The following is a 12,914-nucleotide window of genomic DNA, read 5'->3' as shown; positions in this document are numbered from 1 at the left end:
AGATACTCATTCAGTGAAAAATAGGTAAGATGTTCAGTACTTCCCAGGTGGTACACTGCCCCTCACAGAACCTGGCTGACTTTTAACATCCACAAATATGAGAAAATCACAAACTCTATTCTGTTTCAGCAGGAATCTTGCTACTGGTATTCTCATTAAATCAATAACAGAAATAAAAAATTTATACTACATACAAACTTTATTCACAATGTATGTGTCTCTCCGTATCAGAGGTTTATCCTTCCCATATCCTTCACACAGTAAGAAAACAGCAATAGTGCTGATATTTTTTCTTGGTTGCAAGTAGGTTGTTGTTTTTTTCCTTAGGTATCTCTGCCTCTTCAGTTCCTTTAAAATCTATTTTTATATGTCATGTTTCCAAAGAGACTGTAACTGGCCAATTTAAAGGTAGCAGAACTGCCCCTCAATGGTAGAAATGTATCTTCAGTTGAAACAGGACATTTAAATCTTTTGAGATTGTTGTTGTCTTTAAACATAAGCTCAAATATTTTTACTAATATTTCTAGTTTTCTTTTGTTTAAACAAATCTGCAAGGATCTAAAAATATCCTTTGAGTTGACAGTGTGCCCTAATTTGAAACAGTGATAACCAGCCACATGAGAATATTTTCATTATTTTAAACCTCCTTTATCTTCCTTTTCTCTTCAAAAACAAAACTCCGAAGCCACTAATTGCATGTAAATTGCATTAATTTAATGGACTAAATTATTTCACAGGCTGCACACACTGGCTTCTGTTAACTCAAGTAAGCTTAAGATCACACACATCCAAAAGTAGATTTCAGACCTGTGTATGGTGTTCTTCTGTCCAGCTTTGTAGCAGTTAATTAAAAAGTACTTTCCCAGTGCTGGGCTGCTGGCTTTGTGGCTTTCTGTATAGTAAGTTCTTTAGCTGAAGAGATAAGCTATACAGAAGTGTTCGTTTTCAGCAGAGTCAAAAACAGAGGGAGAGAAACCAAGATTTCCTGGGCAAGTTCTGTTTCTAGTGCTAGTCAAGATACTACGTGCTGTCTGTCTGACAGCCCTAATACTAAAAGGAGTGGAATAGTTCTTGTTGCAGCTCTATTACTTTAGTTTTATATGTTTCTAGCCATAGCAAAGTGAGTTCTTTAGTCTTCTACAGATGTCCTTTGTAAAGCCATGGCAGTAGGTGGCTAAAAGGAGCACGAAGGGCCTGCATGCATCCTCTAGGGCAATGCTGAGGTTTATTTAATATTCCAAATATAAACATTTCAAATGTTTAATATTGGTAACATCAAAATTGCAATCGTAGTAGAAAGTTATACGATGGGAATCCAGGGTTTCTGTTGTTCTGTTGCCAGAAGAGTCCACCTGGATTTTTACAGAGGCTAGGAGAATTAATGTGAGCTCAAGATTTGAGCGATCAATCTTTTCCCATGTAGCGCATTTTAATTTCTCATTGCAAATTTATTCTTGACAATAGATTAGTTATGGTATCCTGGTGTGGACCCCTTTAATGGTTTGTCTTCAGATGGATAATCAGTCACTTAGAGTTTGTAATTTCTCTAGTCATTATGGTTAAAATTGTTTTCTGAAACATGCTGAGGAGAAGACAACTATTGTATGTGTGGGTTGATGGCAACAGCAGCAGCAATCCTGATTGCTTCTGTGATTTGTGAATGCTTTCAGCCAGCAGCAAAGCAAATGGGATCTGATCAAAACTATGTTTTGGGTATTCGAGTCTGAGGGCAAAAGTACCATGATGTTCACTAATGTCCTCCCATTCTGCTCTTTGCTGCTATATAAACTACTGAAGATTGGTTTTGATAGCTCATATTGTGGTTACCACAAAATGTAGAAATTACATTAACAATACCAGTCCTTTTACTGTCTGTAAATGTGCAGTCAGCATATGTCCACTTCTCATAGAAAAGCTCAACCTCTACTTTTTTATCTTCTACTGTTTTATCCTAATTTCCTGCAGCAGCAGCTGTGGGTTGAGGTTGGCAGGGACTTGTAGTGCAGGAAACTTCAGAAACTGCAGAATTCAGTGCTGAAGTTTAAACAGAATGCATTTGGGGAAAACAGTGCTTAAGAATCAGACGATCACATCTTCATAAAAGGCACTCCACAGCAGTGATTTTCACCAAGCTTGTTGAGTGTTTTTTTGCCATTCGTTGGAGATACTTCAAATCAAAGCTGTCTCAGGTGTTCTTCAACAGCAAAAGATAATGTTGAAATGACCAGAGTTCTGAAAAAAAATTAATCTTCAAAGGCTTCTCAAATTTTAAAGATTTTGGACCAAAAGTCCAAGATCCTAATAGTGCATTTTTCCTAGGGTTGAGAGAGGCAAGTTCAAACCTCTGATCTTAATCAAATAATGTAGCAACTTAAGTTTAGGTATTTTCTAAATCATTGATAGCTGCTCCATCTCTATCTATCTATTTATTTATTTATTTATTTATTTATTTTCCTCTTTGCGCTGCTGATAACGTGTTTACAACAGGATAGTCACTGCACAGGAGAAAGGCACTGACTCTGTCCCACTGTTCTGGGACTTAAGCTAGCACTGGGGAGACAGGCATCTATAAATTTTCCCATTTATTTTCTTTTTTTTTCTTGTGTATGTAAGATTTTATTTTGTTTCTACTTCATTGTAGTCTTCTAGTCATATGCAAAATCTTAAAAGACATTATTTTTTTTTTTTGCATTTCAAGAGGAAACTTCTGCTCAGTTTTCTGCTAGGAATATAGCAGACAGGCAATCCAGCAATTTGTACAGGGGAGCCCAAGCAGGGATTTGGGTTAAATGTTGGTAAGGATGTGTGAAACTTGAAGAAGTAACTTCTGTTTGCTCTTAAGGCTTCTCCTCTCTCTCTCTCTCTCTCCCAGTTTTACTGATGGAGGGGGTATAATGAACCTGAAGTTGTCCTACTCTATAGCCTTGCTGCCTTTGTAGAGGAGCAGGCAGCAGTTTGCTGAGGGGGTGCAGAGTTGTTAAGTGATCATTTGTCTTGGTTGTGCTCAAGACTTCACTCTTCCAAAAGGAAGTACAGGCTGATCTCGCTGTGTCACCCCACTCGACACACCAAAGCTAGTAGGCTAAATTTTAGGGCTTTATGAAAAATGCCAATATCAGGGGCATCCAGTCTGCAGATAATTTTCTCTGCTGACTCCAGCTTGATCTTTCCTCTTTGTTTTTGTCCTCTGGCAGATCCTGATGAAGTAAAATATGACATTGCACACATGCACTAGGTCTGAGTGAGAGCTAAGTTTAACATAATTCCTTTCAGCCCCATTTGGGTTGACGTTTAGGCCTTTGTGTTATGCTTTTGTCTATTGCTGGCACAGCACCAGATTCTTCTTGCTGCCAGGAACAGCAGCAGCTGCTGCTACCCACGGCAGCCTTTAGCTAGAGAAGCATAAGCATCTTCCAGACAGGGCAAGAAAGAGAAGAGGGTGAGATCTCTTAGGTTACTTCTTTTTACTTCAAGGAAAAGGCTTCACATTTCTCCTTTTCTCGGCATCTCAAACATCTTTGTTGCTGAAGCATTCATGGTTGGAATTTGAGTGAATCTCAAAAGTCAGAGTTAGTCTGTCCCGAGCCCTGCTTGCCTGCCTGTCTCCCAGCCTTCCTCATTTTCTGCCTTCATATCAATAAACTGCTCAGGAGTCATGTTGGGGATGAGTGTAAGGCAATACCTCTGGCATCACTCCTATGTTATCAGGCTGAGAACTTGTTCCTGCAACATGTCCACAATTATTAATGCCACATTACTTTGAGACATTTGAATACGATACCATATGTAGCATAAAAATTTTAGAAGAATTGCAGGTTTTCTATATTAAGAACTGCTTGATAAAGCATCTGCCACAAAAAGTGCCTAAAGGTTTCTCTGGAGCAAAGAGAAAACCACAGTTTTCTCCCCAGAGGCAGTGAGGGCTATGTCTTTTCAAGTGGGAATGCCAAAGCACAAGTATGAACTAGATGCATAGTGACAATAAGACTACAGTGCACTCAGTGAGCCCTTCAGTTGGTTATTTACATGTTCAGTACCCTCCTAATAGCCATTCGGCTTCAACTCCTTGGTGTGTATATGCAGAGGCAGTAGCTCTGCGGGCAAAGTAGGCATGCAGCCACTCACAAAGCTTTATAAATGAGCCCTTCTATAACACTGGGACTGACAGGGCATTAATATTTTTCTGATAGTTGCTTATGTCATAGAGTGGCAGTTGTTCACTGTTGTGTTATTTAATGTTATAATTGAATAAAATATCTGCCTGTTTTGTGCCTCCAACAAGAGACATATCCATGAAAAAATTGTGAATTACTGGGGGGCTTGTTTAATAATGAAATAAGATTTACAGCCTGGCTCATACTGACTCCACTGTGGATGTGCAGATGTATATCAGATTTACTGTAATCTTATTGAAAATGCTAAGGATTAGTATTTTGCTTTGCTTTGTTCCTTTTTCTTCTCATAAAAGCAGGCAGTAAGTGGTGATATGAAGCAGCTCCTGACCTATTCCTCCAAAACTGTTATTGTTAGTGATGTTAGCTCAAGAGGACAATTAATCCATTTTCTTGTAGTGGAACGAATGCCCTAGCACTGCACATGAAAGAACAAGCTTGCATACATTGGTCCACTCGTGTCCTCTTTCCTTGTTTCCTTGACACAGTACTGACATTTTAGTGGAGACAGAAATAGTGGCAGTAACTTTTTGGAGGAGCAGAGAAGGGTACTTGAGGTTTACACAGATTGAAAGAGAGAATGGATATTTGCACGAAAAAGAAATCTTTTGAGTGTCAGTATGTTGCTAGAAACCACATCTAGCTCAGAAAGACATTGAGTTGGAAATTATTAATGCTTAGCAAGCCATAGGTGGAAGAATTGTATATGCTTGCCTTAGCATCTCTCCTCAACATCTCCTGATAGCCACTGCTAGAGATGATAGCATTTGGGACTAAATGGATTTTTGATCTGACCAACTATGATCATTCTTATGCCTTATGAAATAGGGAATAATAGAGGGTCTGAAATCACCTTTGTACCTCCATTAATTCAACCCCTGTTCTTTATATAAACATGAAAGGGAATGGAGAAGATGAATAGATATAGTTGATTTTGGCTGGCTTTTAAGTTATGTACTGAACCTGTGCTTGAAACTTGAGTTGTGGAGTAAATTAAGCATGACTGAATACATAACTGTGACAAATTGGTATTAAATGGTCTTTGTGAAAAGCGGTTGGAGTGAAATGTGACCTCACCTTTTTACGAGTTCTTTTAGAAAAGTCTCTATAATTATTTCATACCACAGAAGTTCTCGTGAGTCAGCACTCTACACCACCTTTTGTCTGATTCATGGTGTTCCTATCCCTTGCTTATGTAGCTTATTATTTTAATTAAATTTTTATTTTAACATAGGAAAAATAAAGCGTGTGCAATATTTAATCCAAAGGTTAAAGAGAATAGCAGAGTAACTCAAAACTGGTCTGGAGTCTGTCCCTCTTTGGTCTGCAATGCTGTCTATTGCAAGTGATCCTGTTCAAATGAACCAGATTGCCAAGGGCATAAACTGGTACTTAGCATGACCTGGCCTGGTCTTGCTAAGACCAAAGAAACTAAAGCAATCTTAATCATGCAGGATTTTGGTAGACAATCTTTAAGAGCAGGTTTTGTGACAGCCTGCACTTGCAGACCCGGCAGCTTTAGTCTCACTCATCCCACTCAATTAATTTATATCCAATCTCCTCCTTTTAGAAAGAACAGTTACCCAGCTTACAGTAACTGTGGCCCTCAGAGATCTTCTGTCAACAGGCAACCATTCAAAGTGTTTGTTTAACCTGTGTGGATGCTACCTTGGAGTCTGCAGGCATCAGTATCTGCTTGGGCTGCGTATGTGACCCTCTCCCATCTCCACTTCTTGGAACAGGGTGAACAAAGTGGCCCCAACAATTGCCTTGTTCACTTGGTGTCATTAACTGGACTCATTATCACCAGGAATGGTTTTAGCCTGTGGGAGACCCTCATGTAGTTGGAATGTCTCCTTGTTTTTTTGTCTGCTTCTTCAGTAATCAAAGAATCATAGAATGGCAGGTTGGAAGGGACCTCAAGGATCATTTGATTCAACCTTTTCTAGGTAGGAACATGGTTTAGATGTGGTAGCCCAATACCTCATCAAGCTGAGTCTTAAAATTGTCCAGTGTTGGGGAATCTACCATTTTCCTGGGTAGATTATCCTGAAGTCTCACTGTTCTTACTCTCTCCAAAAAAATTTTCTTCTGATGTCCAGTTAGGATCTCCCCAGGAGTAACATGGACCCATTACTCCTCATTTTTTCCATGTGACTTGTTGTAAAAAGGGAGTCTCCATCTTCTTGGTAGCCCCCCTCTAAGTACTGTAATATGGGAATAAGGTCTCCCTTATGCCTTCATTTCTCCAGACTGAACAAACCCAGTTCTCTCAGCCTCTCCTTGTATGGCAGGCTTCCCAGTACCTTGATCATCTTTCTGGCCCTTCTCTGAACCCTCTCAAGCCTGTCCACATCTTTTTGTATAGCACAGACCAGAAATGAAAACATTATTCCAGGTATGGCCTGACAAGTGCTGAGTAGAGTGGGATCATGACTTCTTTATCAATGCTGGTGATGCCCTTGTTGATGCAACCCAGCATCCTGTTGGCTTTCTTTGCTGCTGCAGCACACTGTTCACTCATACTGAGCTTGTTTTTCACCAGGAACTCCAGGCTCTTTTTCATAGAGCTACCCTCCAGCCAGGGGGGTCCCTACTTGTGCTGCACTCCTGGGCTAGGTTTTCCCAGGTGCAAGATATTACGCTTGTTCACATAGGACTTACTGAGATTCTTGTTAGCCCACTCCTCCAGCCTGGCCAGATCTTCCTGGAGGGTGGCTCTCCCTTCTGGAGTGCCTGCTTCCCCACTCAACTTAGTGTTGCCTGCAAACTTAATCAGGGTGCACTCGATCTCAATATCCAGATCACTTCTGAAGGTATTAAACAGCGTTGGGCCCAATATCTATCCCTGAGGGACTGCACTCATGACCGGTTGCCAGTTTGAAAAAGAACTATTGACCACCACCCTCTGAGTGCAGCCTGTCAGCCAGCTCCTCACCCATCACACAGTCCACTTGTCCAGGCCATAGCACATCAATGTCTTCAAGAGGCAGTTATGGAGGACTGCATCAAAAGCCTTGGGGAAGTCCAGGTAGACGATGTCCACTGCTCACCCTGCATCAACCAAGCTGGTTATGTTGTTGTAGAAGGCAATCAGGTTTGTCAAGCATGATTTGCCCAGGGTGAATCCATAAGGCTATCTGCTTTGCTTCATGACAAAAAAGGGAGCTGTGTTAGAGCTGTTCTGGTATCTTGGGTCTCTTGATTAATTCTTACTGTTAATGAGAGGGTTGCTTAGCTCCCTGACCCGTCACCATCTGTCCTTTCAGCAGATTTGAGCTTCCATGTGGCTGTATGGTTGTAGGACTGTGCCACACTAATGTTAAGAGCTGAAGGCCAAAACTGTGGGTTACTGACTAGTAAAATAGGCAGTAAGTTTCAGGTAGCTGACATCTCTTTGAATTAATCTCTGAAATCAGCTTTATAAACTATTTAAGCATACTTATAATATTAATTGAATTCTAGTCTGAGAATTAAATTGAGAGAGGGTGAGCATTTGTTCAGATATCTGTCTTTATGTAGAATGGCTTGTTGGCTCCTTCCCTATTTATCTGCAAGCAATATATGAATTCTGGGTGATTTGTAGTATGAAATTGATCACTTGGAGTGATGCAAGAGATCCTTTAAAACATCTGGAGATTTTTCTCTGAAGGTGACAAGTGAGATGTGTATGTATGTACTTTAGCTGGGGATTCACAGTACTTCTGTGATACTGATATCAGAGTGCAGATCCCTCAAAAAACTGTTTGATGGGCTTGTTATTCCAACCAGATTTTCTGCACACTTCAACTTGCTGTTCTTTAAGAAAGAACTCATACTGAGAATCCTGTTGAGCATTTGACATATCTGGTCTGAAGACAGTTATCTCTGGGTGGAAAAACTGTATTTTAACTTGTAACAGAATAATCTCTAATTCTAACAGTATATGTCATTTGCCCGTTCCTAAGTCTAGATGTTGTTTGGTAGGAGAACATAATCCTGTCAATTAAGATCCAGTTTCCTCCTCTAAATCAGAGTGCCATTAAATTATCAACTGTCATGGAAAGCACCTTGCAGAATCCAAGGTGCTACATAGACAGAAACTGGGGTTTTGTCAGAAGTTTAGGCTGTGATAATGCAAATGTCTGTGACAGATAATTGAAGTGAAAGATGCAATGGTTCTGAGAATCAAAACTTGTATTCAGAGCATCTGTTTGCTTGGCTTTCTTTAGCATTCTATTTTCTTCCACTATTTCCAATTTTCCTTTAGAAGTAGGGGAAGTAGCTAATGCAGTCATGACTGCAATGAGCCTGGAAAGTTCTCAGACAGAAGTCTTCTTAAGTCTGCCAAAACAAAGCTGGTGTCACTTAGTGTTCACCTCAGGGTGCTCTAGAAGGAGGAGCTGGAAGCTCTATTGCAGTGTGACGAAAAGTAAGAAACTAACTTGAAGCAGGAAAATTACTGCAGTTCTTGTTCTGAGAATTACCTGTAACACAGAGAGTACCTGTACCACGGGGTCCTCACCGAGGGGCTGGAGCTGGGCTGGGACCCAACTTGTCCCCAACTGCTGCCGTGATGCCAGTGGGCGCCAGGGGTGCTACCATGTTCCCCAGCTGCGCTCCTGCAGCCTCTCCACTGCCCCAGGGAAGGGCCGTTTCCTTCGGTGCCTGCTGCTAGCGGTGTTCTTGCTCTGGAAGAGGAGCTGTTGGCAAGCTGTCCCGGAAAAGCACTTGCTGGTGGCCATAGCTGGGCAAAGCCTCCCCTTCCCTGGGCCTGTGCGCAGCTCTTCCCAAGCCACCATGCCTCTGCCTCTGCGGAATGGAGGAAATGCATATATTTGGTGAGAGAACAGGCTTTCAGTGTTAGCAGTTTATTGTTGCTGAGGTTTGGTGATAAATGAAGGTCAGAAAATGGTGCAAGCAAACTGTTGGTCCCTACCCAGGCCCTGGCTGAGGTGCAGCCCCTGCTCAACCGGCCACACCAGGCACAGTGAGGAAGTGAGCTCTCACCTCCTTCCCTGTAGAGAGGCAGTCACCTCTGGCAAGGGTGGTGCGAGGGACAGGACCCCGTGAAACCAGCCTTGGTCCTTGGCAGCTGTGCTTGCAGACCTTGGGGGCTCAGGAGCAGGGTGGCTCGGCCCTCAGCCCGGTGAGTGCAAGTGTAGCCTGAAGGTGATGGGGCATGGGTGTCTGTATCCGAGGGTGAACGTGCCTTTCCTCTCCTGGGAAAGACCCTCCTACCTTTTTCCCCAAAACAAATTATTCCTGATGTGGTCTGTGTTTCTGATACTTCAGAAACTCTTGCTTTAGAGTAGCCTTATTCTTGGCAAAAACAGACCAACTGCCCAGGGATGATAAATGTACAAAACCATGTAATTTATTTACTATGGTAACATCTGTAAGGAACTACTAGCACTAGACCACACTTCTTCCTGGTTTCTTTTATGGCAATACATATTTATCTATACTTGGCAATGGTGTGATTTATAGCCATTGTAGCCATTCTCCGGAGCATTATCCTGACAGACAATAGTTCCTGTTTCTAACAAGCAAGGTTAAATGACTATAAAAGCAGCTATTTGACTTTATAGTACAAACTGAGATTTACCATGAAGTAACTAAGCTTTTGCCAAGCAAAGCCAAAATCACGTAAATACTGTGTTATTGTTTCAAAGTGTTGTAATGCTTGATCACATTTACTCAGCATAGGAATTTTTTCAACAGTTGTGTTTTAGAACAAATGTAGTAAATCTGTTTGTTGTTTGTTTTGTTTTCCTTTTGAATTGTAACATGCTTACACATGTGTGAGTTTTAGTTGTCAACCATTCATCATTCAGGGGGAAAAATGAAAAGAAATGCAAGCATTATTGCTTATGATTACAAGCCAAAACTAACAGCCCTGCTTTGGGCTTGGTTGTTTCTGGATCTACCTCTAGGCACAGCTCTCTTCCTGCTCCACCATTCCCATTTAGCCATCAGTGTCCTGGTGGCTCCTCAGCACTACGTGACCCAGGACACTTGGGTGTCAGTACACAGAAGTTGCCTAGAGATCAGGCTTGTGTGCTGCAGAATAGGCAGTGCCCCCAGCTTTTAGATGGCTCTTTGCAGCCTCTGGTTACTCACTTGTTTCAGTCTTTGCTCCCAACAGCAGGGAATTTTCTGAGCCCTTCAAAGGGAGGAGCATCCCTCACTCAGTGACTTGAGTAATTGATTTAATTAATTTGAAACTGTCACTGGTTAAACTGATAATCAAGAAGCCAATTACATGTTAATGATCGTAAGTACAAAGCAGCTGCAACAAAAGTGTTTCTTAAAGAAGAAACCTGGATTTCTTTCTGCTATCTCAGAGCTTTCAAATTGAGTTGTAAATACTATTTTCTTTTAAAAAAATAAAGACCCTATGGTGGAACATTTTATTGTTCAGAGTAATAAAATTGTGCATTTATTTCTGAAACTGCATTTAGAATTTTAACCTTTTCAATGGATTATGACCTGTATGACATAAATCTCAAGGCATGATGAAGTTTATTTAGGATTAATCCTTATTCATTTATGTAGCTGAAATCCTCAAGCAGCCCCAGGTTTTTAAATCAGAACATTTCCATTGCTATGTTGCAAGATGGCCTTGTGTACGCATTAAAAGTCTTATTCTAGGAATGTTATGTCTTTTATTGTGTAAACATTTCTATTTGTAAGAGGTAACGTAAAAGTTGTTCATACCAAAACATAGCTTTATTTTTTATTGCAACCGTTAATTATAAAGCATTTTGCAAACCCAAAAAAGTTCATTTAACAAAAACATTTAAATTATTTTAATAATGTATTTTCATTAAACTAGGTGAATTTTTTTCAGGTTTACAAAACAAATCAATTTAAAAAATGTGTTCAGAATGTGTGTCTAATCCTGTATACTTCATGACATGAAAGCGTTGGATGAGTACAGCAAACAAATCAATGATGTATGATGGCTTGTCTATGGCTAAGTACTTAATTGAATTAGATCATTACCCATTCATACAATATTTTTTTAACTTTTAAAATTCTGATCTGAGGGTGGTGAATAGGTGTTTTTTCCTGTATTAGTGATGGAGAGTCAACAATTTGATTAATCATGTAGTTTCAAGCACAAGTATTTCTATGCACATCCTTTAAAGAACGTGCCTTGATTTTTTTTTATTATTATTATTTTTTTTTAATTCCATGTGTATATAGATGTGTTTGTTTGATTTCCATGGAAGTTATTTAGAAGGGCCCGAAAGTAGATGGTATTTTAAGGTACTAATACATTAAGGTCCATCTCATCCCATATCTCCAGTTTCAATGTATACACATTCCAAGCTGCTAACCCCCCAATTTTGTTTCCAGCTTCACTGTCTGCTATAAGCATAGGCCTGTAGAACCCTGGGTAGGTGTTTACACCATTAGCAAAACCATTTAAGTTGCCAAAAAAGAGGTGATTAGAGAACAAGAAGTAAGCGCAATGAGGGCCAAATTCTGCTGCCACTTATTCCATTAAAGGATGAATTGTTTTACTGGTTAGCTGTTGGCCAAAATGTTGTTTAGAAGTAAAGATGGTCTGAGTAGTAGCACAGGTGGCAAATGCTAGTGCTGACAACCACAGGATACATAGACCCATAATCATGGGAAGACACATGTTAATCATACATTTAAGCTGTAAAATCTTAGGGCTAACAACAATACATACAGCATTTTCAGATGTAACTTTCAGGTTGATAATTTAATGAAACAGTATTTTTAGGTATCTTATGACACAGAGTGAATGAGCAAAGTGAATAAGCACCTGAACAAAATGAAGAGAATCTTTTTTCTGGAGTCAGCTTTTAACATATGATCTCTACTGCCAGCAGTGAATACATCAGATGTATTTACATTGTAGCTGTGCAAGAGGGTGTTTATGTATATGACATATGCTGCTCTGCACCCTTAAAACCTGCCAACTAGATTCTCTCTCTCAGTACCACGTGCATTTCTGTTGATTTCAAAAATATGCAATGCTGCAGGAATGAGCAAGGTTTAAGAGTCTAGATAGATCCATGGACATATGGACAGACAGATGGATTAAGGCAGACTTTGTCACTTTGTCCCTAAAAATCCTTTGTGACACTTTTTTTTTTTTTTTTTGTACACAGTGACACTAAGGTGTCAGCCCAGATAATTTCCCTTAACTTAGTAATGTTTTATGGATTTACATAAAGTTTTTACTTGAAAATGTGGAGGAGTGTGTGTGCACATTTTGCAGAAATGTACTGGTGCTAGTAATAGAAACCATTTTCATTCTGTTTTGAAAAACATTGTGAAGGTATAAATTATGTTTGAACTGGACAGAGATGATGATGTGGCATGTGACTGAAAATATATATTTTTTAATAGATGATTCAGCCGCAGAGAGTTTTAATGGCAATGAGACCGTGGGACACAGTTCCAATGCTTCAGGGGGAACACACTGCAGGGAGATGGCAGAAACCAACAGTAATGGCAAAACAAATCTGGAGCAGGATGAGCAGCCTCTGAACCTGAGTGACAGTCCCCTCTCTGCTCAGCTGACTTCAGAATACAGACTAGATGATCACAGCAGTAATGGAAAGAACAAATACAAGACTCTCCTAATTTCTGATCTCAAGATGGAACGGGAGGCAAGAGAAAATGGAAGCAAGGTAAGATGCTTCCACATGCTCCAGATATGAAGTGTGTAGCTTAGAAAAGGAAAACATCTTTGAGGCCAAACCAAAGGTTATTCCCAGC

The 12,914-nt window shown here is 40.2% G+C and overlaps 1 protein-coding gene across 4 annotated transcripts in view; it reads left to right on the top strand.

The window, feature by feature from the left end:
- Positions 1 to 12,914, top strand: part of NOL4 (nucleolar protein 4) — a 201,266-nt gene that overhangs the window by 110,251 nt on the left and 78,101 nt on the right. For all 4 annotated transcript variants that reach the window (XM_051611489.1, XM_051611487.1, XM_051611488.1 and 1 more), the window contains exon 6: positions 12,543 to 12,826. In XM_051611489.1, coding sequence (XP_051467449.1) covers positions 12,543 to 12,826 — 284 coding nt within the window. The remainder of the gene's footprint in view (positions 1 to 12,542; positions 12,827 to 12,914) is intronic.

This window comes from Apus apus, chromosome 2, assembly GCF_020740795.1.
Source record: "Apus apus isolate bApuApu2 chromosome 2, bApuApu2.pri.cur, whole genome shotgun sequence".
Classification (NCBI taxonomy): domain Eukaryota; kingdom Metazoa; phylum Chordata; class Aves; order Apodiformes; family Apodidae; genus Apus; species Apus apus.
The sequence above is the reverse complement of the archived record's forward strand: the minus strand, read 5'-3'. Positions and strand labels throughout refer to the sequence as shown.